The sequence below is a fragment of the Falco naumanni genome, chromosome 1 (assembly GCF_017639655.2).
Source record: "Falco naumanni isolate bFalNau1 chromosome 1, bFalNau1.pat, whole genome shotgun sequence".
NCBI classification, from domain to species: domain Eukaryota; kingdom Metazoa; phylum Chordata; class Aves; order Falconiformes; family Falconidae; genus Falco; species Falco naumanni.
Genome location: NC_054054.1, coordinates 107,621,313 through 107,649,263, shown reverse-complemented (window position 1 = coordinate 107,649,263; position 27,951 = coordinate 107,621,313). Strand labels below are relative to the sequence as shown.

Here is a 27,951-nt window from a genome sequence, read left to right as displayed (position 1 = left end):
ATACTTCACTTGTGCTTGTGTGAAGACAAATTCATACTTTTGCTTTTATGGGTCTGTTCTTCATCCTCTTCTGATGTGCTGCTTTCCTTTTTTCCACCTTATTGCTTCTGTCCTTTCACCCCTGTCTCCTTTGAACACATTCAGTATGGCTAGGGCTGTATGTGTTCACTTCTCAGAAACCTCTCAGACCTGTTTTTGATTATTTTTTTCCCGCCAGAGATGTCTCTTCATTTATTGTTCTTTAAAGACAAAATTGGATGAAGTGATTCTCACCAGAGCTGTGTTGTTCCTCAGCCCTCTTTCTTTTCCCTGATGCTGCCCTATGTGTCATCCTGCTTTGAGAAGATGACTTGTAATCTGTTAAGAAGATGGTGCTGTGAAGATCGGAACGCTTAATAATGAATCTGGACATTGAATTCAGGCTATTGTTACTATTGTCTGCTGTACAGGCATGAGTGGTGCATGGGAAAGAAACAGGAGTTAAGATGTGCAGAATGCCTGAATTTCTGGGTCTGACCCAATTTTCCCAAAGGCAACAAGTCTTCCTATTGACTTCTATGATTTCTGCTTATAAATACAAAGCTGGATCGTTCCCTAGCAGATATGTCCCAAATATCAGTTTTCACACCAACCAAAGTAATTTTACAAAAACCAAAAAAACCCTTCAGTGTGGTACAGGTATTAGACACTTTATTATGCATATTTATTTGTATAGTTGTATATCTGTTTTTTTATATCTACGTGGAAATTTAATATCTTAAAAAACAATACTTCTTTTTCTTGTCAGCTGTTAATGAGGCTAATAACTAGCGGTTTGTCGAGGGAACTGTCTCTGTGGGCCAGGTTCTTTCTATAAATACAGTAACTAATTACATCAGGTGATCACATGTTTACATGCAGCTTATCCAGTTTATTGGACTCTCCTGCTTGTCAGGTCTGAGACGAGAAAGTTCTGCTTCATCACGTTGGAGGGAACTTTTCTGATTCCCTGCGAGTCTCAGGATTGCAGTGCACGAGCGCTCAGGGAGGAGGCTGGACCCTGGTGATGGTAGGAAGGGAACAGGTAAGATAGATAACACATGCTTCCATGAGCTGTCTCTTCTCAGGATGAGACTAGCAGAAGCAGTTTGAGGAAGGATACAAGAAAATGACTTCACTGGTTTCAAAATTCGCAAAATACAGTCGCAATAATTTGGCTTGTGAAAATGGTACCTTGTTCTTATTAGCGTGATAGTACTGAAGCCACAGGCTTGAGCCGTGGGTCAGCACAGTGTGCTGCCCTTGCAGTGTTGAACACTGGCTGTTTTTGAAGGTAGAAATAGGCTCACAGTGAAGTTGGATCTTGTGATCCGACATACCTGGCCATACTACTTAAACTCTTAAGAGTTCAAGTAGTCTTCTGCTCTTTTACTGGCACGTGGATGGATTGTGTTAGCGGACCTCTATTTTTTCCTTGCGTGCATCTTGTTTGTTGGTGGCAGGCCATATAATGGTGTTTTAACCCTGCTTCTGTTCTCTGGCTGTTGCTGAACCCTTATTTCCAACTCTGGCCATGCTGTTGGAAAGATGCATACTAAGCAGATGCAGTGTTCCAGACGATGGGATCATTGGTGACCTGTGAAATGGTCATTTCAGTTCCCTTCCTTGCATAGTGGCAGCCAAAATAATCAAGTACTGACCCATCCAGGTCTCCTTGCTGGATGTTACTAAATTAAAACTTTTTATATGCATGCTCAAGGCTTTCACTTCAATGTAAACAAAGTTATGTTGGCTGCGATCAGCCTGGGTTTTTTTCACTAGCTCCCTCAGGAGGAGTTGCACCACAGATAAGTATAGGGGCTGATGCTCTGGGGTTAATGTGAATTACACTACTGGCTTCAAGTAGGTATGGTTTACAAAATATTTGAGCCTAATTGAGACCAGAAAGTTCCTGAAACTCTGTTAGTTTTGATGTGATTGACTCATGCTTAGAGGTCTGTAAAGAACAAAAATTATGCCTAGCTTATCTGAAGTTTGGTGGTCTCTGCATTGGTGCTTGAGAAATCTTTGGTTTCATCAGGAAGATTGTTCCTTGTGCTCCTGAGCATTGTGACTTTATCCATGTTAATGAGCAGAACTTGTAGACTTTGGCTGAGTAGTTTGTGCCGAGGGGTAATCCTGACACTACTGGAATAGAGGAGAGAGGTGACCGTATTCCTAACAACCATCTTTACGGTCATGGAGCCTGACTTCTGTCTTCAGAAAATAGCAAACTCTTCCTGGATCCAGGAGTTGCAATAGGAAGGTAAAGACGGTTGCAACAGGGAGGAACTTGAAACAGGCTGCAGCTGTTGGCTCGTTTCATGCGTGTTTATTACCTATAAGGTAGAGGCTCTGAGCGCTGGGTTCCAGGTGTCCTCCTCCTGCAGGGTTTGGGAGCAGCTGTGAGCAGAAGTGTGTAACTTGAGCGTAGTAGCACTGTTTCAAAGAACTGAATTTGTAAATGATGCAACTTTCTGTTTCTCAATGGGGCGCTTGTGATGCACTGACAGTGAGGTTGGTTTCCTGGTTTGTTTTGGTTACGGCTGCCATTGAGGCCCTGCTGTAGGAAGCCAGGGAGCCTTGTTCTTTATGAAGCTGGTAGAACAGCTGTAGCTCTATCCATCATTGGGATAAATAGGAGCCCCAACAGAAGAGCCAAAAGCCTTCTTCCTTTATCTAACTGGCAAACATAACCAGCATCCTTCATTATAAGCCTGTCATTGAGTCCTGGTAAGTTAATTAGATGATTTCTGAGAAGGAAAAATGTGCTTGCCTACATTTGTTCGTGGGGTTGCTATTTTCCGCTGCAGAGAAAAAACAAACCTAAGTCCAATTGTTGGAAACAACTGACATCAAAGACAAGTTCTTCAAGAAAGCTTTGCCAGCCATGGGTTTGTTTTCCTGCCACCATTATCCCAGCCTGCTAGCTGGCTCTAGCCCTGCTGGGTCCAGAGCCTGCTCTCAGTAGTGTCAATGTGCCTTTGATGCAAGATGGCCACCAGGAATGCCGTGTGTAAATAACTTCAGGTTTGCTTATAACTGGTTCCTTTGAGAGCTGTGGCCCAGTTTGTATTGAAGAAGGTGCCATTCCTTTGAGCGTTTGTTTACTTATTTATCGAGGTCAGCAAAGTGAAGAGTAATTACGGGATTTAGACTAACAACAGGCATCTGATGTGTGAGAGCTCCAGAGTGTGAAATTGAAAAGCTAAGTGGCTTCATGCTATTGTTTGCTTGATAAAAACTCCTAGTATACGGGTGACTCTTGAAGACTTCTTTTTATTTCATCATAGCCATTTAAATTTTATTTAAGGGAGGCTTTACATAACGTTCTGACCATGGGAGAGCAAGTCTTGACAATGTAAACCTGGTATGAATTTCAGGAGATGCTACTTAACTTTTTTAGAAAAAGCTGTTGTAAGGCTAATATTATGGCAAGTGACTTCGTATCAGTGTAGTGGCTTTTGAATAGGCAGTGATAAACATCTCCTTTAATTTTCAGAGGCTTTTTATGAGTCAGTCTTCCAGGTGTTTGTATAAATACTCACTTTGAAAGTCAGCCTCAGTTTTTTCAGAGCCATCTTTGTCTTACATTCAGAAACGTGTTCTGCTGAGCAGATTTTGATTCGGGTCACACCAAACCTTTCAGGTAAAATAGCGCTTGCTGCCACTCTTGCCTGCAGTGACAAAAGGAGAAACTATCTGAAATGAAGGTTCAGTGGAATTGTACAGAACAGTACAACCGATTGGTGTGTAGTTGAAAGGAGATGTGTTGTAACTGAAGATAAAGTTGGTGCTGTACAATTCCAGGTCCTGTTGGCAGCAAACACTAACGGCTGGAGATCTGCATGCTAATGAACCTATGAAAGATAGGGAGAAAACAGCCGTGGTGCTCCTGCCAAAGTGCTAATTCCTACCTTGGTTATGAAGATCAAGTATCTTGTTCAGATTTAAAAATCAGTTTCTCTTACGCTTACAGTAAAAGGTTGACGAATGTGGTCATAACTACTCAATTAAAATGGCATTCTTTAGCACTTCCCTGGCTTTATGCTAAGACCCAGGAAATGCTCTCTGCTTGCAGAGAGGCCAGCAGCGCAGGAGAGCATTCATCAGTCTTTGTTAGTGCAGCGAGCTGCCTTGATGAACAGTTCATTAACCAGGAGAAGCAGAATCAGTCTTTTAATACACTTGCTATAGCAGTTAGGCCCAGACAGCCAGCAAAACAACTCAGGAGGCTAGTCTGAGCACTTAAACCTTGCTGCTGGTCTGAAACTAATCTTTCCCCTCCTTCCAAAGGCCTTTGGATACCAGCATTCATTAAAATGCTTCTCCAAGCTGTCATTTAAGAGTACTGTGTATGTAGGATCTCCTGGTTGTTGAGCAGATAGTTCAAACGTAACAAATGGGACTATAACATACACACTTGAGAAGAAACCTGTTCTGACTCTTCTAGGCATCTCTCAAGATTCGCCATGGTATTAATTGTTTCATTGTAAAATGCTTAAGGTTGAGGTAACAGTTAAAACAAATAACCGGAGGCATCTGGCAGCGTGTGGATCCCTGGCATGCTGCGCATGCACTGGAATGGGGCAGACGTGTTCCCAGCAGTTCAGGCATGCTCATCAGTAGCTTGAGAGGGCTAAAATTCACTACAAACAAAGTGTGTGGGTTTGGTTTTTTTTTTTCCCTGGGGTGCTGGGAGGGGGGAATGGGCCAGGTGACTCTCTACTCCCTGTAGCTGCAGGTCTAAGAGATCAGTAAAACCTGAGCTATTGCAGGATCCACCTTAGAACTGGGGATGGATTTACGCTGCAGCAGGCACGGGAGGATCCTCCTTCTACCCCCCCCCCCCCTTCCCCGCTTTTATTAGCAAAAGCTTAGTTCAGGGCAGAGAGGGGAGTTACTGCTTCAGCCAAACATTTGAGGCTTCGTGTAAAGCAGCCAGTAGTTGAGGCTTTGGTGCTCTCATCTAGAGCCTGATCTCTTGTTCATCCAAGTCCTCCAGGAAATGAGAAACATAAGCTGCAGGTATGTTTGTGCATATATGCAGAGCGCTGCGTTTCTGGAGTGCCTGGAACACGGAGGCCTCTGAAACCCTGCACTCCTCAAAATGGCTGCCAGATGTGTTGGCTCTACTGAATTCCCTGGAGCCTGACACCAGAAATGCTGAGGTTATTACCAGTTTGGTTCTTGCTGTGTTCTTCCTTCAGTCTTCCAGGCACAGCGTTGCAAGCCCGAGGGTGACCCTGGATGGCTGCAGTACCTGTGGAGGCTTTCTGTTGGCACGCTGGCGTGCTCGGGGCAAGGCTCGCCGGGACTCTGTTTAAACAAAGGAAGCGTGTTTGTTTTTACAGCTCAAGCTTGGGAGCCTAGGCTGGGATCCTGTGCCGTTTCCCCATGCTAGGAGCAAGATACTAGAGGAAGACAGCCTCTCCCTTTGCTGCAAAGCACGGCTCTTGCTGGCCAAGAAATACGCATCTTATCTTCTCCGGCTCGTCAGTGCTGGAGACTTCTTAAAGCTTAACTTGGATTTGGTTTGATTTTTGTCTGTAGGTGCAGTAAACAGTGTAAGAGACTCATGAAGGGAGCCACAGTCTGGCTGCCCATGCTCGTGAGGCTTCTTGGGCCGGTCTTCTTAGCTCCTTGCTAGTGTGGCCTCACTAGTGCTTGATCACCTTGTAACTCGGTCAGTCCCAGCTGGTTCCCTTGTAACCCATTTCCCACAGAGTGGGAAATGGAGCTTCCAGGCTCTGCAACAATGCATCTAGCTGTTGAGTGTTTGGCACAAGAGAGCAGGCTTGCTATGCAGCTGTCTCTAGCACCGGTACGCAGAACTTTTAAAAGTATTATCTTAAGCCACGCTGCATGGTAACTGGCTGTTTTTCTGACAGCGTGTACACTTTTCCTGCAACAGTCAGCAGTTTGCTGAAATAACAAATGTTAATGATAAAGAGGTGTTGGAAAGTACTTGAGCTAGTAGTAGGATCTGTAAGGAAAGTGTATCCTCTAACATATGCTGCTGTGCCTTTAGCTGAGGAAAAGTGTTTCTCAAAATAGTCCTCGTTACTCCTTCATCTAATTTGCTTTGGTTTATTTCTAGCGTCAAAATGAGAATGTCATTTCGATGTGATACAGCTTTTATAGTAAGTGCCGATCCATATGAGTAGGATGTATCTTGTGCTTCATAGCCAAGGCAAGCTGTATATGGTGACGCTTCTAAGAGTATTTGGGTTGTCTTAAGATAGAAAGTGGTTTCCACCATTAAGTCTGCCCAGGGACGGAGTACATGGGAAGCAGTGGTAGACTTCACGGCAGCTTGTTCAGTTGGACTCACGCTGCAAATCCAAGGGATAGAAATGCCTAGATAGGTGACTGTGCTTGCTGCATGGTAATTGTAGTCTTACACAGAGTAATCAAGTTATTTAAGGAAGCACTGGTATTCGGGGGGGAGGTACACATGTTGCACACAGTGGAATCTTCCAGTTGCCTTTGCTATTCCATTCTAAGAATGGCTTCTGAAACCACAGAGCATGTCGCGTCGAGGAGATGAGATGGGTGTCTTGGAAGACTAGCGTCTCAGAGGTGTCCTGCTAAGTGGATGCAAGGGGGAGCAAAGCCAGGGAACGTCACTGTAAAGAAAAGGAGGAAGCGCCTGGGAGCGGAACCTGCAGCACTACCCTGACTCCGGCTGCGTGTACGTGAGCAGAGGCTTTCCAGAAATAACAGTAAAGCATTGCTTTGTATTTCTCTTGTAGCAACCCTCCGCTCAGCGAGGAAATGCTGCCTCCGGGGGAGTGGATGTGTCACCGCTGCACTGTACGCCGCAAGGTAAAGCCTCTCATGACGGACACGATCCCTGCCCGTCCGACTGTCCATTTGAAATGTGGATCCTGTGTTTTGTACCTTCCTCTCCCCTTAACGTGTACATAGATACCACCAGTGTTGCTCTTTGTGCTCACACTTTCAAAGGGCTTTGTTAGGAACAGGCTTAAAGAAAACCAAGGGGTCTTGATGAGACTCCTGGTATTCTTAATCTTACTGCTAGAAACCAAAACTGGAGTTTGTTCGTTCTCATCAAGCTCTGCCTTTCAATCTGTTTTCCTTCCCCCCCCCTACTTCTGGAAAGGAGGGAGTGCTGAGGCACAGAGGGGGTGGGGATGGCTCCCATGCTCCAGGAGGTGAGCTGCCTTACTGGTGAAACGGGAGTCAGGTTAGTGCAGCTTTGGTATGAGGGCTGTGATTCTGGTTAACGTGTGTTTTTCAGAAGTGTGACTTCACAGCAGTTGCATGTCAGGAGAGGCTGAAATCACTTTATTATTTGAGTTATGATTTCCTGGGCTGTTGAACAGGATGGGGAGGAGATGATTGGGCAAGATTGTGGCTTGTCTGTTTTTTTCCTTGATGCTCTTTCTCCAGGAAGCTATCTTGCACAATGTAAACATCTTACTGCTGTGACTACGTAAGACTGCGTAGCAGAGGGTTTAGAAACTGCACCAAACTATCTAGCAACTGTTCCCTTGAAGTGACACCCAAAACAGATTGGGAGAAAACTCTGTGCTCAGCCTTTTGTTCCTGAAGCAATTGCGTTGTTATATTTCCAGAGTACTGTTCAGCCATCTGCCAACAGAAAAAATGAAGGCTGCAAACTGAGAAAATAATAATAAAATAAGGGATAGAGAGAAAAAAGGAAAACATGCCAACTTTTCTGATGGTCTGATAATGCTTTGCTCCTTTTGCAGACCATTTTAGTGATGGAGTAGATTGGTTCATCCCTATTGGCGATGCTGTCAGGCACTGGAGCAGAGCACAGTTGCCCATGCCAGGCCATGCAGCGTCCCCTCCTGTTGCAAAATGGATTTGTGGTGATGGCAATGTATTGTTTTCCTCTGCTGCAGTTCTCCCTGCTCACCTTGTTCAAGATTTCTGTTGTTCAAGAGGTAGCAGAGTGGTGTTTGTATATTGTGCTTGTATTCTCAAGCTGACCTTCTTGTTCCATAATGGGTTTGGATGCACTGCCAGGGTTAATAGACTGCATCAACAATGAACGGTCTACTGTGGAGTTTCTCAGTGTTGACTAGCAAAGTAAACAGAGGTTTACTTTTTTTGTATTTGTCAAGTATTTAGGACTAGATGCTGTGAAGCGTTGTCCTGATCTGAACTCAAAAAATACGGCTGTTCTGAAAGGAGAGACATGCTCATTTTCTTCCCCATGCCTTGGCTCCCTTCAGCTGTTTTGTCATCTATACGTTAGCTGCAATCAAATTATTTTTGCTAGGTCAAGGCTGTAGTGACTTCACGGGGAAAGTTGTAAGTGGCTCAAGTCTTTTCAGATGCTCTTTGTCTTCGATTGCTTATTTGTCAAGGTTGATGTGCTTTTTTTGTGGCCTCCATGATAAGCCTGCCTATTCATGTCGTGCAGAAGCGAGAACAGAAGAAAGAGCTGGGGCAGGTAAATGGATTGGTGGACAAATCTGGGAAAAGGACCACCTCCCCCACCAGTGACGCAGACCTGTTGGACAGGTCTAGCAGCAGCATCAGGGCTAATGCGCATGCCAGGATCTTGGAAAGGAGAGCAAGCCGGCCTGGCACTCCCACATCCAATGCCAGCACCGAGACCCCCAACTCAGAGCAGAATGATGTCGATGAGGACATAATTGACGTGGATGATGACTCTGCCATTGCAGAAATGGACTGTGGGCAGCCCCAGCTGAAGCGACCCTTTGAGCTTCTTATTGCTGCTGCCATGGAAAGGAACCCAACGCAGTTCCAGTTGCCGAATGAACTGACCTGCACCACAGCACTTCCAGGTGAGCACCAGCTTGTCTAGTGTTGCTGAAGATGTCTGCAGTTGCATCCTGCTGCCATCTTGCCTCTTTTCCCTCCTGGCTCCTTGGTAGTTGCTGCTCCAGTGATGCTCACTGGTGAAAGCAGAGGGTACAGAAGTGCCCCTGGTTGTCCTCCAGCTGTCCAGCAGCAGGTGGCCTTGCAGTTGTGAGCTGTGGGGACACTGCTACTACATGCTACACCTTCATCAGCACTTGTGGTAGATGCTTGCTGTTGTCACCTTGTTCTGCATCATCAACCTGAAGAAAAAAATTTCAATGGTCAAAATACCTGATTTTGATTTATGGTAATAATTAGTAACAAACCAGTGACTTAATGTATAGGATGTCACTGAAACTATTAAGTATCAAATATACCTGCCTTCAAAGACAGTCTCTGTCTCAGTTAAGGCTAGATTTAGTGGTTGATAAGGGTTCTTTAAGCAGCTCTCTTTGCCTTTTCTGCTTGCCTCTCTCTGGGTTGATTATGTGTATCTAATAGAAAGAAAATCTCTGTGTGGGTAACCCAAAGTCTTTTAAAATTTACTTTCAGGTACTAGTAAGAGGAGGAGAAAGGAAGAAACCACAGGAAAGAATGTCAAGAAAGCACAACACGAGTTAGACCACAATGGTTTGGTTCCCTTGCCGGTGAAAGTCTGCTTCACATGCAACAGGTATTTGACTCTTCCAGGGAAGTTATTTGGTGTAGCTGCACCCTTCACCGGAGCAAAGTTCTTACTGGAGAAAGTAGATGACCTGTTCCCTTTCCCATTGACCTTCTTTACCTGCTTGCAGCCCTCTAAACAAATGGGGGAATGATCATCTTTGCTACTTAACAGATGTTTAACCATGGCAAGTGTAGGTGTGGCTTCTGCAGCCCTGCGTGGCTGTGAAGGGTTTTAAAATGTCGCCTGAAGAGAGTGAGCCATCTTGTCTTCAGTATTTTTCTACTAAAATGGGTTTAGTAAATGGAGATATTTGTTTATGGTTTGTAAAGGAAGTATGCAAGGAGGTGACCTTTAGGAAATAGAAATCTACTGAGAGGGATATAAGCCCAAGGCAAATAGGAATATTGTGCTGAAATAGTAAATTTGAAAACCAGTAGAAAAATACTGCTGTTTTTTATAACTAAATAAAAAAAATGCATAGATAAATCCCTATTTGAAATGTCAGTGAAAACGGAAGACTTTATTTCAGGAACCCAGTCAGAGTGAGTTTCTGGAAGTGGAGTGGAGACTCAGGTGGGCTTTTGTAGGGAATACCTGTTGACTTTGCCATAGAGTGAAGACTTCTTTAAAGCATGGGGAATCAGCTGTAGTAGCTTTCTGGAGTTTGAGATTTGTTCCGAGAACATCTGGTTGAAGTAAATGTCCCAACTTCACAATGCACGATTCACCTGAGGAAAATTTTAATAACCTAAATCTGAGATTTCCTTTTGATCTCTAAATTTTTTGCTGAATTTCAATCTCTGAATGAAGCAATGCAGAACTAATGTACGAGTTCAACTTGGAAAGTTGCTTATGTGAATCTGCCAGGTACTTACAGCTTTCCAGCAACGGCATCTCCTCCTGCCAGAGGACCTCTTTTGTAGTGAGGAAGCCTCACGTGCATGGGCAAGTCCTTCTGCCTTGAGTGGGTCTTGCAGAAGGTCCATATAGGTCGTTACAACTTGGAAGCCTAATTTTAGATGGAAGTAACATAGCATAGGGGGAATTGGTGGGGATAGATAAGCTGAAGTGGTTAGTTGAGCTTGCTTGCGTGTTCAGTGTATACTCTCTATTCTGTATGGGAAATAAGATATGGCACTCTCTTTGCAGGAGTTGCAGAGTGGCACCTCTAATTCAGTGTGATTATTGCCCACTCCTGTTCCACATGGATTGTCTGGAGCCACCGCTTACTGCCATGCCTCTGGGTAGATGGATGTGCCCAAATCACATAGAACACGTGGTGGTAAGCAGGACTATGATTGCAGTATGGTAACCGGATGCTGGAGTGGAACCTGGCAGGTCCATTAAAGGACAAAGTACAACAAATGTAAAACAGCTTCTGAGCTCTCATTGCTCCCCGTAACGCTTGTAAAGCTCCTGCTGCAAGCAACGCACTCTCCAAAGGAATATGATGCTGCTATCTGCAATAAAATATAAAGATGGGGGAACTCCTTCCTGTAACTGAAGCTGAAAGCTCAGATTGTGGCTCACTGACAGCTTGTCTAGTTTTCAGACTGGACTCCTTAAGATCTAGATGAGCTTCCAGAACTGTGACACAAAGCAGCACAGTGCTACAAATAGGGGAAGTAATCCTTTGCATGCTTAACCCAAAAAACTTTCATTCCAAGAGGGAGTTTTCATTTGTGGAAAAGCAGTGTGCTTGAGACTTAAATACTCAGGAAACAGGGGGCTGAAACAAAGGGCTTGCGCCCAGACAAACTGCTTCTGAGAGCATTGATGCTGCTTAGTAGGCCTCTAAGTGCTTTTGTATTCATCTCCAGCAATGTGCCCTTTAACAGAAATGGTTAGTGCTGCAGGAAACAAATAGTCTAAAGCTGAGCTGGTGCTGTACTGCCAGTGCTACGAGGCGTAATGAAAATCTTAGGGTACATTAGAGTGACCCGCAGATCCCTAACTCCTGTGGCATTATCTGATCACCCAGCTGAACCAGAAGAACTTGACCCTGAGTAATCGGTGCCGAGTATTTGACCGGTTCCAGGACACGATATCTCAACATGTTGTCAAAGTGGATTTCTTAAACCGAATCCATAAGAAACATCCACCGAATCGCAGAGTTCTTCAATCAGTAAAGAGAAAAGGTTTGAAGGTAAGTGGAAACAAGTAGGTGTTGGTGAAAATCCCCGCGTATGTATTCTAGTTTGGAAGGGACACCAGCACGCCCAGTAGAGGTGGCCTCTTGGGGCAGGAGGAAGAGGGTGGGGTCTGAATGAACATGTTGGTGAGAGGTCTGGGAGTCAGCAGTTACTTTTCACTACATGTAGGATTTAAGGAGCTCTTTTTCCACCAACCCTAAGGCTCAGCTATTTACACGTAAGCCTTTAAATCCAGCACAAGCATAGAAAGTACAACACAACTTCTGGAAGGTGGCCCTACGGTCAGAGTTGGGGCTGCTGTGTTAAACCCTGCAGAGTGTTTGCTGCCAGAATGCCTGAAAAATGCCATACAGGTTTCCCTTCTTATTTGGCCTTTTTTTTATGACTTGTCTTACACTGTAGCCACCACGTTGTGCTGAAGTCATGCCTGACCTAAGGGAATAAAGCCTATTAATTTCAGTGTGGCTGCATCAATTGAAAGTACTTAGTCCTCAAAACTTCTGATGTATTGTCTGCAGGGCTCCTTTGGGTCAGAAAGCAGCAAACGCAAAGCATTGTGCTGGTTAGGCACTTTTAACTAGTCATTCTTGAGTCTCAATTGTTCTCATGTGTGATCTTCTTTCTCCACAATGTAGGTTCCTGATGCTATAAAGTCCCAATACCGGCTTCCACCCCCGTTACTTGCGCCTGCAGCAATTAGAGATGGCGAGCTGATCTGTAACGGGATCCCTGAGGAACCCTTGCAGAAGCACCTTTTGAACACTGAGCACTTAGCCAGCCAGACAGAACAACAGGAGGTAAATGAAGTCAAATGCTTGGACTCTGTGTCTGTAGTTGCTTTGGTGCAAAGATCCTCTTCCATTTCAGTCATGATCAGAGCAGTTGTCTAGGAAACCAGTCTCAAAATCATGTCTGAAGGTGATAGCTTGTCTTGTCTCTGACACCCTTGCCCATTAAAACTTCATTTTGGCTTTCCAGGTGAAATGTAAAACTCCTCATTTGACACTTCAGGGAAGTGGTGAAATAGTCTTCTGGCCTTAAGAGTGGAGTCGAGGGCTTTCTGTCTAGATGTCATCTTTATTTCCTGGCTGAGGGGAAAATACTTTCCACTTTGATTATGTAAGGCTGCTCTCTGACACGCTTATTTGTATGTTCACGTCACATTTCTGGGCTACTTTTTTTTGCTGATAGATTTTGGCTTTTAAATCAAGGTCCAAGGAGTGTTTAAATCTTGTATGAAACTTCTTGCCAGATCCCACGATGCGAAGGCATGTTGCTTTGCAATCAGTGGTGTAGTTGAGTCCTCCTGTTAGCTCAGGCGGGGTTCTTCTGTGTGGCAGGTGCACATTCACCATGGAGCTTAAAACTTGCAATAAATCTTTTGGTCTTCCTCTACCTTGTGTAAAGGGAAAGGTGCTCTCCACCCCAGCTTTGGCAGGCGGCTCCCTGTAGTGTGACGTAGATCAGCATTTCTTTCCAGCATGCTACGGAGTAAGTTGAAGGATTGTGTTTGGATAGAAGCCTGTATTGGTGAAAGACGTGTTTGTAACTAGCTGAAGAGTTACAACGCTTAGTAAGTGAAGAGGAGGAGGAGTTCGGGGGTGAGGAAGTGTGTCCGCTGCCTTCTCCTTTAACCTCTGCTCCCATGTGTACTGTCCCTGGCATGGAGATAAATAGTACGTAATTTTGGTTGTGCTTTTGTACCTCTGGACAAAATTTTCTCCTGATTCTAGATGAGCATCAGAGCAGATGCTGTAGTTCCAGGCTGCATCTGAGCGGTCAGCAGCACAGTGAGGCAGCTGAATTTCTTCAAGCTGGCTGAACGATGGAGTAACTGTTGAGGTTTGGAGCACTGTCTGCCTGTGGAGCTAACCTGCGCTTTTTTCTTCCTCCCAGTGGCTCTGTAGTGTTGTTGCGCTCCAGTGCAGCATATTGAAACATTTATCTGCTAAGCAGATGACTTCGCTTTGGGACTCTGAACAAACAGAGAAGGCTGATATTAAGCCTGTTATTGTGGCAGATGGCTCACTCGCCAACCCTTACCAGGCAGCTGACAAGGCACCCACACCTTCCCTCTATTCCATGTCATCCTGCACCTCAGGGATTACCACCCAGAATTCCTTGAGCTCCTCGCAACCCCAGCAGACTTTGTCACAGGAAGATGTCAACTGCAGCTCTTGTATAGATAAATCCAAGAAGGTGTCTTCTTGTGGGACTTCGAACGGGCCGACAGCCTCTGACATTAAAGTAAACGGTCCTCATTTCTACAGCGTTTCGTCCGAATCTTCAGCACAGTTGAGTGACTCCCAGAGGCTAGTCGGATCTGGTAACACAATACCTGTTTTGTCTCATCGGCAAACGTGGCCTCGGCCCCTCACACCCCCAGCAAGTTGTGGACTTCTGAATCACACCATTGGAACCATTGTCAAAACGGAAAACGTAGCAGGACCTGTTTCTTGTGCACAAAGGGGTTCTGTGCCCGTCACAAGTATGCCTACGTCCATATCGAGCTCCTGTGCCAGCCTGGAGACCACCAGCACTTTGCAAAGAAAGAATGTGCAGACACAGATAGGACCGCCGCTGACGGCAGATCTGCGGTCTATGGGCTCCCCTCTGACTGCCACCAGGGCTCTCACCCCTCCGCAGGCTGCAGGAGATGGCATCTCTGCTGTTGGATCCACAAACAGATTCTGTTCACCAGCACCACCTTCAGGTACGCGCTGAACGGCTGATCTTGGCCCCAGGGCTGAGAAAGTGTTCAGGCTAAGTGTTATTCGGAACCTCAAGGCTCTAATAATAAAGCTCTTTTTATAGTTTAACTGGGATTGGGCTTTCTGTGGAGAGCCGGGAGAAGTTTCTCAAGTCTCTTCTGTCTTGGATCCCTTCATGGGAACCACAGGGTGGATTTTGGAGGCTGCATATATCTGAGAGGGCAACTCCGTGCTGAGAAGTGGGATAGTAGATCAATTTTATTCTGGAAAGCAGCAGTAGTTTTTAAATCGGTTGGCTGCCGTCTCGCTGTTCAACAACTGGCCTCTCCAATGCTGCTGTAAACCTACCAGTTTGCTTTAAAGCACTAGTTTGGTTGCAAGATAGTCCTCCTGACAAGAGCAGCTGTCTGATACGTGATCTCCACGCACAGTAACTGTTGTGGTGATGGTTGTGTCCCCTAGTACAGATGTGTTTGAAGTTTTCGGCTGCGAGGCCTTGGTGTTAGAGAAATGCAGACTTGGGAAGCTGTCTCTAGTATCTGCTAGTGTGTTAATACAGGGTAGTCACCAACTTGCATATACCATCTCTGTCCTGAGTTGAACCCAAAACCCTTGCTGTTCCACCAAAGAATAGGTACATGCATTTTAAAAACATCAAGTCAAAGGTGTTGATAGGTGCTGAAGTCAGAGTAGCTGCCCGTAACTCAAATTTTGCTAGAAGCTTTTGCTTTGAAACATTCTCCTTCTCTTGCTTCTCCCCACACCAGCTCAGCACTCCAACTAGCAAACCCTTTGTGCACGTTGGGTTGAGGCAGTCGCTGAAAAGCGCGCGATGGAGCTGTCGCCTCTCGCCATTCCTAGCTGCTCAGTGGCAAGCTTGCGTGGAGTGACTCTAATCTGGTGATTGCAAGCAACAGAGGCAACATCTCTATTACTCTTTTTCAAATTCCTTAATGAGTAACTTCTGAGCTTTTCCTCGTGTTTGGAAGCAGTCCCCAGAGTACTTGGCTTCCTTGCTTTTTGCTGAAAAAACTTGGTTACTCTGACGCTTCCGGTTTGACCATGCCCTGCTTAGAAATGCAAGACTGGGAGAAGTTTTCGTAGGAGAAATGTGACCATGCTATAGGAAACTTACTGCTTGTGGTTTGAAGAGCACTACAAACCTATGTAATTTTGCAGTTACTTAAGATGTTAAATAATTGCTTTTGGTGCAAAGCACTTGCATTCTACAAAATGCAGGTTAAAACATTATTTTGGTGTGGTGTCTTGGGAAAGGTGTAAATGTTTCGATTCTCTATCTAACATGATGTGTATATATATTTATAACAAATATTAAATTATGGTTGCTGAGTACAAAAATACAAATTGTTCATTACTTTTTTTTTTTTTGGCCATAAATTTCAGGCTTATAATAGTTCCACCAAGCAAACCAACTCAGGAAGATCTGGTATCACAATGCATTAAAGGGATTTTGTTTTCTGGCAGTTGCTATTGCCTCTTTTAGCTGCATAGTCGCTGCCAAAGCAGTAGGATTTTACTTTGTAAATAATAAAATCTGCTTATGACTGTCACATTCTTACTGGACAGTGAAGTACACCCTAGACAGGATAATCATGCAGAAATAAAAATGGGCCAGTTGTACTTTTAATGCATGTTCAGACCTAGACAAGCAACTTGGCGAGTGTGTATAGCTTCAGTAAGTTCCTGAAGCTCCTGGGGACTTGGTGCTCATCTTTCCCATCTCTGTAGGACATCACTTATAGTCTGTCATTGCTGCTGCTTCAAACAGGGAGTAGGAGCTTAAATGTTTAGGTCTAGAATTCCTCTGACAACCGGAGAGGCAGAAGCGGTTGGCTCTGTGCTGGAGGCACACAGTAGTCCTTCTGTGAGCAGGAGAAAGCTAATGGCCTCTAATTCAGGCCTTTTTCAAATACGTGCCTGTGAGCAAAATTAGTCATTCTGAGCAGCTTGTAAGTGAAGTGCAGCCTGAAGGCTGGGTGCATGTCTTGCGAACGTCACAGTGACATATCTTCTCTGCACCATCTTTCTCTGTAGATGGTAAGGTCAGTCCCAGCACCTTATCCATAGGAAGCGCTTTAACTCTACCCTCATCCCTCACTTCAAACTCCGCAGCTATGTTGGACCTCACCAGTTCCCTGAAAGCATTTGTGGATGGCGGTGAGTATTTCGTTCATTATCAGTCTCTACTAGCCCTGCCTGTTTGCTTCCCTCCAGCGTTCTGTCTCTGCTTCAGGAGAAGTTCAGAGATAAAGGAAGGGTTGCAGTCAGGTGAGGGTGGGGCTGGGTATACATTACCTTAAATATGTCACGTGCTTCCCTACTTGTGGTGTTGCCAAGGCAGCAAGGCCAATGAAGTGTTTCTGCCTGAAGCTTTTCTGGGGAACGATCACAAAGCTATTGCACAGGCTGCTTTCCAGGTGGAATCACATGCAGAAACCTGCAGTCCTGCCATGTTGTGGTGCTAGCTGCAATCCAGAGCTGTTCCCGATGGGCATAAAGGCCAGCAACAATAGATCTTGTAGTCAAGCAGTCACCTGAGTGGTGATGCTCTAACGGGTCAGTTAATTTTCTAATTTATTTCCGCTTCTGTCAGTCTTCTCCTGGACTGGCCCGTTTTTTATTTTCCTTTTGTTGCACTTGGCAAGCAATGCCAAACCTTAGTGGAGTGACTTCAGGAGGAGGAGATGGCTGAGCAGCAATCATCCATGGTGTACTGAGGCTGTTGCCAAAGACTTCTACATTTGACAGACAGCCTTTCTGGCATTGCCAGTGTGTGACCCTCTTTTTTGGGTGAACCCTGACTGCTCAGCCTGCCCAGATGACTTCTCTGCTCTCAGGAAAGGCTGTTACAGCTCTGCTTCTTCTGCCAGCTGTTTTAGCTGTAGTTGGTGTGGAGAAAGCTCTTGGAAGAAGAGGTTAGCCAGCCCCCTTGCTGCCAGAAAGCAGACTCTGCAGGGCTTTACAAACATAAATACTTCAAAGCTATCGGCAACAGATCGGTTTTAAAGCTCGTTAATAAATTGTCTGAATTGCCCTGTTTGGTTTAATTGACCCCACTGCGAAAGCGTGTGACTCGAGACTGAGCCTGTAGCAGCTTCAAAGAGATGGTTACAGCTTTCCTCTGTAATGTAGGGCTAGACTTTCTAACTAGGTGATGGAGCTTCACAAGAGCCAGCCTGCTGCCCAGAGGGGCGCGGTGGCAATGTCCACCTCTGCAGGCCTGTTGATTCTGAGCCAAAAGAGCAGATCTTCAACTTGTATCAGTCTTTGTTCCCCTAAACTTCTGCTTGCTGCCTCAGCTGTAGCTCTGGCCGTCGCTGCCACTCTCATCACACACTGCTTACAGGAGAGCATATGAAGTAATAGATCACCTATATGTAAGGTTCCTGGTATTGCAAAATTTGTCAAGTCTTTGCTGTTGAAGCAAATGGCAAGTTTGAAAGTGGGACAGTTAAATCCCCTGCAGCTCAGATTACACCTTTTCCATGAATACCTTACTAATTGCTTTTTGTTTATTGACAGAGATTGAGATAAATATGCTGGATGAGCAGCTGATCAAGTTTCTGGCCTTGCAGAGAATACATCAGCTCTTCCCTTCCAAAGCTCAGTCTCTAGCGAGCAGTGTCAGTTCCCATCAGCAATCTCCTGTGGGAAACCACATTGAAGGTAAGAACAGCCCTAGAATAGTTGGTTTATGTTAAGATGTAGCTTTTGGGCACTCCCTTGCCTATTCATTGAAGGAGATCTCCCTTTTCTTCTGGTATCTGTCTGATGCTGCCTTTCATGTTTCTTTCCTCTTATTCCCCTGCTCTGGATATCCACTGGCCAGAAACTCCTCCAGGTTCCTCTAGTATCCCTCAGTATCTTCTGGTTTTCCGCTGGAGATCTTTAATAAAATTGTGGTTTATTCATCTTAGAATTAGCAAGAGATGGGAAGGTTCACCTGTTTTTGTGGGGTTTGGGTTTTTTGTCCTCACCTTTGAGACGGGCAAGAGAAATATGTGAATTCCTGCTCTCTCTTTCTGGAGAAGTTGCTTGTGAGACAAGCACTTGAACAGGAGAAACTGGGGCACAGAATAAATGTGTAACGTTGTCATTGCCTGGTCATAATAATGTCCCTGTCAAGCTGAAACACTAAATGCAACTAATGCAAATAGGGGAAACCAACTTGTGCTTCTGTTGGAAATCTCCCGAGTTCAGCATTGGCTTTGTTTATGGTCACTGGCATTGGCGTGCTAACACCTAAAGCTGCAAGATGAACATGGCTTCGTGTTCGTCTGCATGCAGCCAGTCAGTTTAATTGGCTTTCAAGCACTAAGTGGCCAGCCTTGTTGTGGAAGCAGTTGTCTGCTCCCCCTCTGCTAGGCCTGGGGGTAAATATCCAAGACAAGATCTTTAGAAGTCTGCTAGCAGTCAGTAACCTTCTGAAACTCTGTGCTTGCCTGCCCGCTTGCCGCTGCGCCACAGCATTCTCTAAATGCTTTGTCAATCTTCTTTTGAACACTGCTGTAGTACACAGCACCAGGCTGTGATATGAGCTGCGTTCCTGTGCTGCTCGTTGAACAGATGAGTTCTGGAAATTCTTCAGCAGTCTGCCTTTCAAAAGGCAGATTGATGCTCTCTTAACCCATCACCCTTTTTGGGCAGGAACGATGCATCCAGCTGACTGTTTAGCATCGCTGATGAAATATTAGATCCAAAGCCTTTAGTGAGCCCAGCTGAGCCAGCAGAGCCAGACGGCTGAGAGGGTTGTGCCAGGCAGCAGGCAGAGGTGGGAACCTGCAGATAACAGCTGCGCTGCGTGCTGCCCGTCCAGTAATGCCACTCAGTGTGGCCAATGCTCTTGCCATAGGTAGCTCTCCAAACAACCTGTCATAATCCTTGTGTTCTTTGATTTCACACTCTTGGTGTAAAGCTGTCACGCACATTTGGTGTTAGGAGAGGCCTAAATTCTGTGCGTAGAAGGGGCTTACCCCCAAAAGACAGCTGCCAAAATCCTGCTAGGTCTGTACGGTCCACCAGAGTCTGGTATCTCTTCCACAGAAGATGATTTTCTGCCCAGTTGATGTAGGCATGTGAGAATATGTGATTTGAACTTGGCTGCCAGGGAGCTGCTCTGGAAGCTCAGCCCTGGACCAGCCATTTCTGAGTGTGCCGCAGGGACCAGCCTGAGGGGAAAGGAGCCACTCGGTAAATCATCCTGCCCTGGGAGCTGGGCTGCTCCCTGGGCAGGCCCTGTTCAAGCTGTGTGTTTTTCCTGCAGTTTCACTAGAAGTGAAATCGCAGCTGTTAAGTTGGTGACATTCACCAGCACCAATTTTTTTTAAGCGGCACTTTGACAGCAAGACTCAGCTCTTTGATTACCCAAAGTGGAAAAGATTAAGAAAGAAGCTGGTGGTAGGCTGTTTGTGTTTTCCTCGGTGTGGCTCCATTGCACACACTTGGCATTAATGTTCCCCCAGTTGCATGGCTTGTGCGGGTTGCTGGAGAGAGCAATTTTCTCTGATGACTGGCAAAAAGATGTTTAGTGCACAAACATTCCTAGAGGGTTGGGAATTGGTGTTTAGGCCAAAGCTGACTGCATCCTCCTTAGGATCTTAGATTTCTGCAGAGTCTAGTGCTGGGGACACTGAGGTCAAGCAGCCTTTGTAGCTGATAACGTTGTTGAGGTAATTTCTTTTTATCTTGCAGCGCAAAGAAAGGAAGTGCAAGCCCGGGCGGTGTTCTATCCTCTGATGGGCTTAGGGGGTGCAGTCAATATGTGCTATCGAACCCTCTACATAGGGACAGGTGAGTAGCTGTTTACAGCCCTGACCTTTCAGAATCAGGGTGGTTCTCCCTGGCCCTCCTGAAGTGTTTGCCAAGTGGGTGTCAAAGAAAACGGACCCATTGTGGCCACGGGTACTGGGATTCTTCACTACCAAGAAATGTGGAAGTTCCCAGTCCATTTGAATCTTTGTGGGGTTGCACCTTTGTAACCTGGCTGGCATCAAAATTAGCGGAATGGCTGCACTGGAGACCTAATGCCTGACTGATGGAGAGAAGACTTAGAAGAAATTGCTTGCAGGCTTCATTTCTTTTTGCTTAGATTATTCTGGCGTTCTGGGTGGACCCAGTAACTGTGAAATGCTCTTCAACCTTCATGGAGCTGCCTGCTAGCCTTCCCTTCCCCCACTGAAACTTTGTTCGGTGGCTTATCGCAGCATTATTCATGCAGTCCTGGGAGCACGGACAAAGGCAGTTGCTCCCCTGTTGTTTTGCTAATTGAAGTTTAATTCTGTCTGTTGTTCTCTGCTGCCTGACAGTTTTTTTTTTCTTTCTTTCTGAAATGAACTGAGCTTGTTTTGTCCTCCTGATTGACAGGAGCTGATATGGATGTGTGCCTTACAAGCTATGGTCACTGTAACTATGTGTCTGGCAAACATGCCTGCATATTCTACGATGAGGTGAGTGCTTGAGTGGTGGTTTTTCTTTTAATTTTTATTATTTGGCATGCATGGCAGTGGGAGCTGGAGATGCAGGCAGCAGGTTGTCTTTGTGTGGCACTCCTTTGTGGACTACAAAGTAAGAGCCAGGGCTGTGAATGGTTTCACTCCAGTGAAGGCTGCGTCAGCGTTTTCTGTCAAACCCTTTTCTGAAGCACAGAGCTCTGCCAGCTTGATTTCTCTGAGCTAACTGCTTGTGGACAAAGACTGACCACAAGTAAGCACTGTCACTGATGGTGTCTAGGGAATGAAAAAGTCATAGAAACTGTTAGATACTTTTTGATCCAGCTGCGTTGCTAGTAAAAGCAAAATTTTACCTGTCGACATCAAACCTCAGCTGGCACAAAACAAGGAACTGCTCAGAGTCTCTTGCTCTCAGGTGTGATGGTGGTGCAAAGTGTTTGTGCCATTTGCAGTACTCTGTATATAAATTATTTAACTAAAATTTCAGTTAAGCTCTCAGCATAAACAGAGGTCTACATTTGCTCCTTAACTACAGTCCAGAGATTAGTCTGTTCTTGGAAGTAAATAGGTTGGCGGGTCTGCCAATAAAAGCGCCACTGGAGATGTCTCTTAGCATGGGAGCAGTCTTTGAAGCAAGACAAAATCTTTTATTTCACCATTTGTCGACGAGCTACTGAGCAGGATCCAGGATTAACCCACAGCCAGCTTTAGCCATTCCTCCAGTGCACTACAAGCTACAGAACACACTCTGTAATGGGATCCAGACCTTAAATCTGTGTTGAAGCATCTCCTCACAGTGGTCAGTCCTAAATCAGGCTCTAGGTGCTGAACTTCCATGCTCCAGCAGGCCTCCTATGGCTGTGGCTGCTCTGGAGGGAGAATTCCCCTTCCTTAACTCTGCTGCTTCTGCCCGTTGGCAGCTCACACTTGGCCTTGGTCTCTGCAGGATACTTGAAAACTTCACTCCCCGGTGCACAGGGAGTTTTTGTAACTTGATTAAGGCTTTGTAAGTCCCTGGGGGATAAGGTCTCCAGCCTTCAGATGATTCCTATGAGCTAACCTGAAATCTCTTCCACTTTCTCAGCATCCTCTGCAAAGCTCAGTGGAGCGTGATGCTGTGTCACAGTAATGTCTCCTGGCATTTCAGCATCTGCACAAGGCCTGTAAATCCCAGACTGTCGCTGTCTGGCGGCTGCTGCAGCACGCTGGGATCCCTCTTGCCATCTTGTGTCTGCTTTCCAAAGCACATCTCTTCCCTGCTAGGTACAGGTCTGGGGCCAAGTTTGCGTCTAGTGTGCCTCTTCAAATGGTGTGCTCCCATTGTGAGAATCAGCTTGAATCCCTGTTTCCAAAAAATCTGTCGGTCCAAGTGCAGTAGGTAAAACCTGCTTCTCTTCGGAGCTGCTTTGGCCCTCCTTTCCCTGCCGGGAAGCAGCTCCCGCTGAAAAGACAGCTGTTCTGTGAGCGTGAGCCGTGCACAAGGGTCAGGTTGGTGGTCTGTGAAGCCGGGGGATATTTTAATTGCTGTTATTTAACCATCAACAGAAAGGGGTTGTGCTCCAAAAAAGGGGTATGTGAGCAGAAGCCCTTCTGACTTGGTGTCTCAATTCCCACCTCATCCTTTTTTTTTTTTTTTTTTTTTTTTAATTCCAGAATACGAAACATTACGAGCTGTTGAACTACAGTGAGCATGGGACGACCGTGGACAATGTTCTGTATTCGTGTGACTTCTCAGAGAAGATGACGCCCACTCCTCCCAGCAGTATTGTTGCCAAAGTGCAGAGTGTGATAAGTGAGTGTTGAGACGGCGCCAGCCCCACACACCGCCCCGGGGAGCTGTTGGAGGGGGACAGGAGCGGGTGCAAATCCATTCCTTGGTGCCCCTTGTTCTGCACCCCTGGGAAAAGGGGGAGCCTCTCCCCGGGAGTCAGCCTGGGTTATAACCTCCCTGTGTGGGCCTGGGAAGTGCCTCAGCCTGCGGCGTGCTCTGCTGCGAGCCGTGCCACGGGTCCCTGCCTGACACCAGCTCCGGCTGGACCGAGGGGGTTCACCACGCGTGTCCTCCCCTCCCAGGTTGTGTGAGGAGGTGAGCTGGGCTGTGCTATAGGCATCCCATCCCTGCGTGGCTTACTCCTGCTCTCCACCTGATCAGCTTCCTCCTGTTTTTGGGGGGTTTTGGCTGCCAAAATAGATAATCTTTCCAGGGCGGTGGGGAGATTCCCATTTCCCTTTCATCCGCCGCTTCCTGCAGACTGAAATGCCTCATGGCTGGAGGATCTTACCCCTGAGGCACCTCAGCAGTAGACCCTGCTGATGAAAACAAACTGTCACTGGCCTGCCCAAATCTTACATGTGTGTTTTTGTTGTGGTGGGTTTTTTTTTCTCCTTTCTTTTCTAGAACGACATAAAAGCAGAAAACAGGAAGAGGAGCCGCATGAAGAAGCTGCTGTGATGAATTCACAGGCGCAAGGGCAGCATCGGAAACCCTGTAACTGCAAAGCCAGCAGCTCCAGTTTGATAGGGGGCAGCGGGGCCGGCTGGGAGGGGACAGCCCTGCTCCACCACGGCAGTTACATCAAGCTGGGCTGCCTGCAGTTTGTTTTCAGCATTACTGAATTTGCGACCAAACAGCCCAAGGGGGACACTGCCTTAGTACAAGACATGGACTTGGAGGAGAAGCTTTCTCTGAAACCCCACCAGATGCCCGTGCTGCGGTCCAACTCAGTTCCCTAGGAATTTTAGGAAGAGAGCTTTGAAGTAAAGGAAAACGCCCTCAGACTCTTGCAATGCAAAAATGTACAAACCGAGGTGGGATTTTTTTGTGTCGGCCCAGAGACTGTTCACACGCCGTTTGCATGAAATGAAGAACGTTTAACTTTTTTTAATTTTTCTTTTTTGCTCAAGTTTTAGGGGCATTTGCACATATATTTGTACTATACATTTCATTTTAAAAGGAAAACTGCAGTGAGAGCAGGACGTGTCAGAGCGAGGGGCGACCGCTGTCTGACTCGAGGACTCTCTCTGACAGATAGTTCCCATGCAGTTGTAAAATAATCAGAAACTTGTTCTATTTTGTGCCAGTGACAATAGTTTTATATTAAAAGAGAAATACAGTTTTCATACAGCAAATCTATACAATATCATTGTTTTATTTAATGTAAAGAAGCGCTCTTCTTCCCACAGTTATTTTTCCCATCCCTCCCTGCTATGGTTGCACTACAAGTAGCTACTGTGTATTATGGGCAGTGAGAAATGAGTTCTTTTCCTGGTGTCCATCCTATTTTTATTTCGAATAAGGAAAAGTGTTGGATTCTGTGTAAATACATCAGTGATGGCATTTTTCAATGTTTTAAAGCTGTGTACAGTGCTACATGTGGTATGACGTTCCTCAAATTGTCTATTGTAGCAGATCGTTTGTCGTAACCTGTCTGTCTCTTTTGTTTCTATGCCACCTCCCCGCAGCAGAACAGCTAGTTCCACTGTACATAGTAATTGTAACGTTTTAGACTTTACAGAAACTTTCCTGTATTCTGTATATAAAAAAAAAATACTTCACATTCTGTTTTCCGACTGTCTGTCTGAACTCTTGTCACCACAACCTGGAGCATCCCCAGAGTATGTGCTCTCTGGGGAAGCGGAGCCTGTGCTGCGGGAAGGGGCTGTGCCCGCATGGAGCGTGTCCTGCGTGGGGATGCGGGAGGATGCGAGGATGCTGATGTCCAGGAGGGAGGAGGATGAGGGTCGGAAGGTGATGGAGTCACAGAAGGGTTTGGGTTGGAAAAGGGACCTTGGAAGGTAAGTCTAGTCCAGGACCCCTGCAAGGGCAGGCACCTCTTCACCTTAATCTGACCTTGAATGTTCCAGGAACCAGGAGCAGCTGCCACTGCTCTGGGTGAGAGAGGTGGGGTCTGGCCCTCGGGGCACCCGCGTGCACCCCCACTCTCTCCCTTAGGGCAGCGTGCTGGGAACAAGGGGGGGGCAGGCTGCAGTTCGGGAGCAAGTTACAGGTGGGAGGTAGGCTGCAAGGGGGGGCAGGTTGCAGCTGGGGGGCAGGTTGCAGTCCGGAGCAGGCAGCAGCTGCGGGGGGGGGCACGGGGACAGGTTGAGTCTGGGAGTCAGGCAGGTTGCAGTCCGGGGAGGGAGCAACCGGCAGCCGAGGTGGCAGCCGGGGGGAGGGGGGGGCACTCAGCAGCCGGGGAGGGCAGGCAGCACCCAGGGGGGCAGGTCGCGGCCCGGGGTCCGGAGCCAGCGCCGCCCCGTGCCCGCCCCCCCCCGCCCCGCTGCCCCGGTGGCGGCCGCGCCGCCCCCGCCCGCCCCGCGCTCCGGTTGCGCAAGGAGCAGCGCGGTGCGGCCCCGTCCCGCCTCCCGCGGCGCGGAGAGAGGGGTGCCGGCTGCCGGGGCGGCCCGGGGCGGCGGCGGGATGGGGTGGGCGCTGCTGGGCGCCGGGCTGCTGCTGGCGCTGTACACGCTGCTCCGCCACGGGCTGCGCCGCGCCCCGCCGCCCCGCGCCCCCCCCGCGCTGCGCGGCCGCACCGCCATCGTTACCGGTGAGCGCCGGGCAGGGACCCCGCGGCTCCGGGACCGCCCCGGCCCGGCCCCGCCGCTCACGGCTCCGCTCCGCAGGGGGAAGCGGCGGCATCGGCGCAGCCACGGCGCTGGAGCTGGCCCGCGGCGGGGCCCGAGTCGTCCTGGCGGCCCGCAGCGCCTCGCGGGGGGAGGCGGCCGCCCGCCGCATCCGCACGGTGAGGGCCGCGGCACCGGCATCCCGCACAGACCCCGGGCCGTCCCGTGGGGGGCGGCAGGCACCCTTGGGGGTCCCCCAGCGCTGCCCTGGGGCGTCTCTAGACACGGCAGGGGCACCCCGGGGGCACTCCGAGACACCCACCCCCATGGGACATCCCTGGGCATCACACGGGCGCCCCCATGGGACCCCCCAAGTACCCCAGGGGCACCCCGAGACACTCACCCCCATGGGACATCCCTGGGCACCCCCAGGACACACCTGGGCACCCCCAAGAAAGCCCCATGGGACACTCCCAAGCATTCCAGACACCCTCAGCGTGGGCACCTCCAGCCTTGGCATTGGGCACCCACCCACCTCCCAGCACCCTGCAGCCCCCATCCCAGGCAGGGTACCCCCATCATCCCAGAGAGAGTGCCCCATCCCGGGCAAGGTGCCCCCATCCTGGCCAGGGTACCCGATCCTGGGCAGGGTGCCCCCCTCCTGGGCAGGATACCCCCATCCCGGAGAGGGTGCCCCCCCTCCTGGGCAGGGTGCCCTCCTTCCGGGCAGGGTACCCTCCTCCCGGGCAGGGTGCCCCCCCGACCCTGCCCCAGGCTGTGTGTACCCACAGGAGACAGGGAACGAGGAGGTGCGCTTCATGCAGCTGGACCTGGCCAGCCTGCGCTCAGTGCGAGCCTTTGCCAGCACCTTCCTGCGTCAGGAGCCTCACCTGCACCTCCTCATCAACAACGCCGGTGAGTGCCGGGCCCCCCCGGCCCCCCCGCACCCCCACCGTGGGCTGCCATGGCTTCCTTTGCAGGCGTGAGCGCCGGGGGCACGACGGAGGACGGCTTCAGCCTCCCCTTCCAGGTGAACCACCTGGGCCATTTCCTGCTCACCCAGCTGCTGCTGGAGCGGCTGCAGAGCTGTGCGCCCAGCCGCGTGGTCATCGTCGCCTCCCGCGCCCACTGTGCTGGCCGCCTGCGCCTCGACACCCTGGGCCGCGCCCCGCCCGGGCTGCTCTCCACCTTCCAGGACTACTGCGACAGCAAGTTGGCCAACGTGCTGCATGCCCGCGAGCTGGCCACGCGCCTGCAGGGCACCCAGGTGACATGCTACGCCGTGCACCCAGGTAGGGACTTGGCTTACCGTCAGCGTTTGCATGGGGTGTTCTTTGCACTGGGTGTCCCATTGTGCCGGGCGTTGTCTGCACGGTGCGTGCTTTCCAGGGAGCAGCAGTGTGCACAGGGCTGCCTTTGCATGGTGCACTTTTTGCACGGTGCGGACTTTGCACGGAGAATTCCTGCATGTGCAGTATCCCACTGCACAGAGCATCCTTTGCATGGTGACTCCCTTTGCATGGAGTATCTGTTCACAGGGTGCACTGTTGCACAGTGTCGCTTTGCATGATGCACTTTTTGCACAGTGCACCCCTTGCACAAAACATCCCTTTGCACGAGTATTCCTCGGCACGTAGCATCTGTTTGCATGGTGCACTTTTGCACGATGTGCTGTTGGCACGAAACATGCCTCTGCACAGCGTGTCCCTTTGCCGGGAGCATCTCTTGGCACAGCGTCCCTGTGCGTGGTGCACCCCTTGGTGCACTCTTGCACGGAGCACCGTGCACCACTGACCCAGACACCACCGGCCCTGCTAGGCCAGGCCAGGGGGTGCGACACAGCTGTTTCCCCTCACCCCAGGGTTCGTCAACACGGAGCTGTTCCGCCACATGCCACTGTGGCTGAAGCCACTTTTCCAGCCGCTGGCCTGGCTCTTCTTCCTGGACGCGTCCGAGGGCGCCCAGACATCCCTGCACTGCGCCACACACCACGGCCTCGAGCGCTTCAGTGGCCGCTACTTTGCCAACTGCCGCCCGCAGGAGCCGTGGCCGGCGGCACGGGACGACCGGCTGGCCCAGGCGCTCTGGGAGGCCAGCGAGAGGCTGGTGGGGCTGGTGGGGCCCGGAGGGAGCCCGTCGCCTGCCCCCGCCACCGTCCTGCAATAAAAATTACATTGGTGACAGAGAGGGGGATGTCTGTCAGCTCCTGCGCCCATGCGGCACCAGGGTGGGTGTGCATGGAGGCAGCCAAGGAGGCACATCAGGGGGCAGCGGCCATGTCAGTGGGGTAGGCTGTGCTTCCTGCCCCAGTGGTGCAGCTGGGCCCCACAGGCTGCCCCCGTGCAATGGGCGCGTGTGCACGTTGTACAGTGCACTGTCCCATGTGTGCGCACACGCACAAGCAGTGCACCCTGCCTTGCACTTGCAGCAAAGCTGCTGGCCTGCTTGGCAAAGATGTGTATGCTGCAATGCAGCAAGCCCTGCCTTGCACATGCCTGCACGCACTGCCTTGCACGTGCTGCAGTGTGCACCCCCTGCCATGCATG

The 27,951-nt window shown here is 48.7% G+C and overlaps 2 protein-coding genes across 3 annotated transcripts in view; both read left to right on the top strand.

Annotated features, from left to right (window-relative positions):
* Window positions 1-24,397, top strand: part of PHF12 (PHD finger protein 12) — a 32,987-nt gene extending 8,590 nt beyond the window's left edge. For both annotated transcript variants that reach the window (XM_040616398.1, XM_040616406.1), the window contains exons 3-15: window positions 6,774-6,846; window positions 8,438-8,825; window positions 9,394-9,514; window positions 10,658-10,790; window positions 11,490-11,654; window positions 12,297-12,458; window positions 13,558-14,374; window positions 16,428-16,550; window positions 17,916-18,059; window positions 20,085-20,183; window positions 20,757-20,839; window positions 22,496-22,634; window positions 23,241-24,397. In XM_040616398.1, the coding sequence (XP_040472332.1) occupies window positions 6,774-6,846; window positions 8,438-8,825; window positions 9,394-9,514; window positions 10,658-10,790; window positions 11,490-11,654; window positions 12,297-12,458; window positions 13,558-14,374; window positions 16,428-16,550; window positions 17,916-18,059; window positions 20,085-20,183; window positions 20,757-20,839; window positions 22,496-22,634; window positions 23,241-23,575 (2,782 nt within the window). In that variant the 3' untranslated portion in view covers window positions 23,576-24,397. The remainder of the gene's footprint in view (window positions 1-6,773; window positions 6,847-8,437; window positions 8,826-9,393; window positions 9,515-10,657; window positions 10,791-11,489; window positions 11,655-12,296; window positions 12,459-13,557; window positions 14,375-16,427; window positions 16,551-17,915; window positions 18,060-20,084; window positions 20,184-20,756; window positions 20,840-22,495; window positions 22,635-23,240) is intronic.
* An 829-nt stretch (window positions 24,398-25,226) lies between these two features.
* DHRS13 (dehydrogenase/reductase 13) lies at window positions 25,227-27,588 on the top strand. Its single transcript, XM_040616421.1, has 5 exons — window positions 25,227-25,389; window positions 25,466-25,584; window positions 26,197-26,320; window positions 26,386-26,697; window positions 27,267-27,588. Exons 1-5 carry the CDS (start codon window positions 25,263-25,265, stop codon window positions 27,569-27,571), a joined length of 987 nt encoding a protein of 328 aa, XP_040472355.1. The 5' UTR covers window positions 25,227-25,262; the 3' UTR covers window positions 27,572-27,588.
* Window positions 27,589-27,951: the final 363 nt, after the last annotated feature.

Bases quoted from the DNA above. Each gene is read 5' to 3' on its own strand.
- DHRS13 (XM_040616421.1), top strand. From the start codon at position 25,263: ATGGGGTGGGCGCTGCTGGGCGCCGGGCTGCTGCTGGCGCTGTACACG. The intron at 25,585-26,196 runs GTGAGGGCCGCG...GTGTACCCACAG, and splicing joins CCGCCCGCCGCATCCGCACG to GAGACAGGGAACGAGGAGGT. The intron at 26,698-27,266 runs GTAGGGACTTGG...CCCTCACCCCAG, and splicing joins ATGCTACGCCGTGCACCCAG to GGTTCGTCAACACGGAGCTG.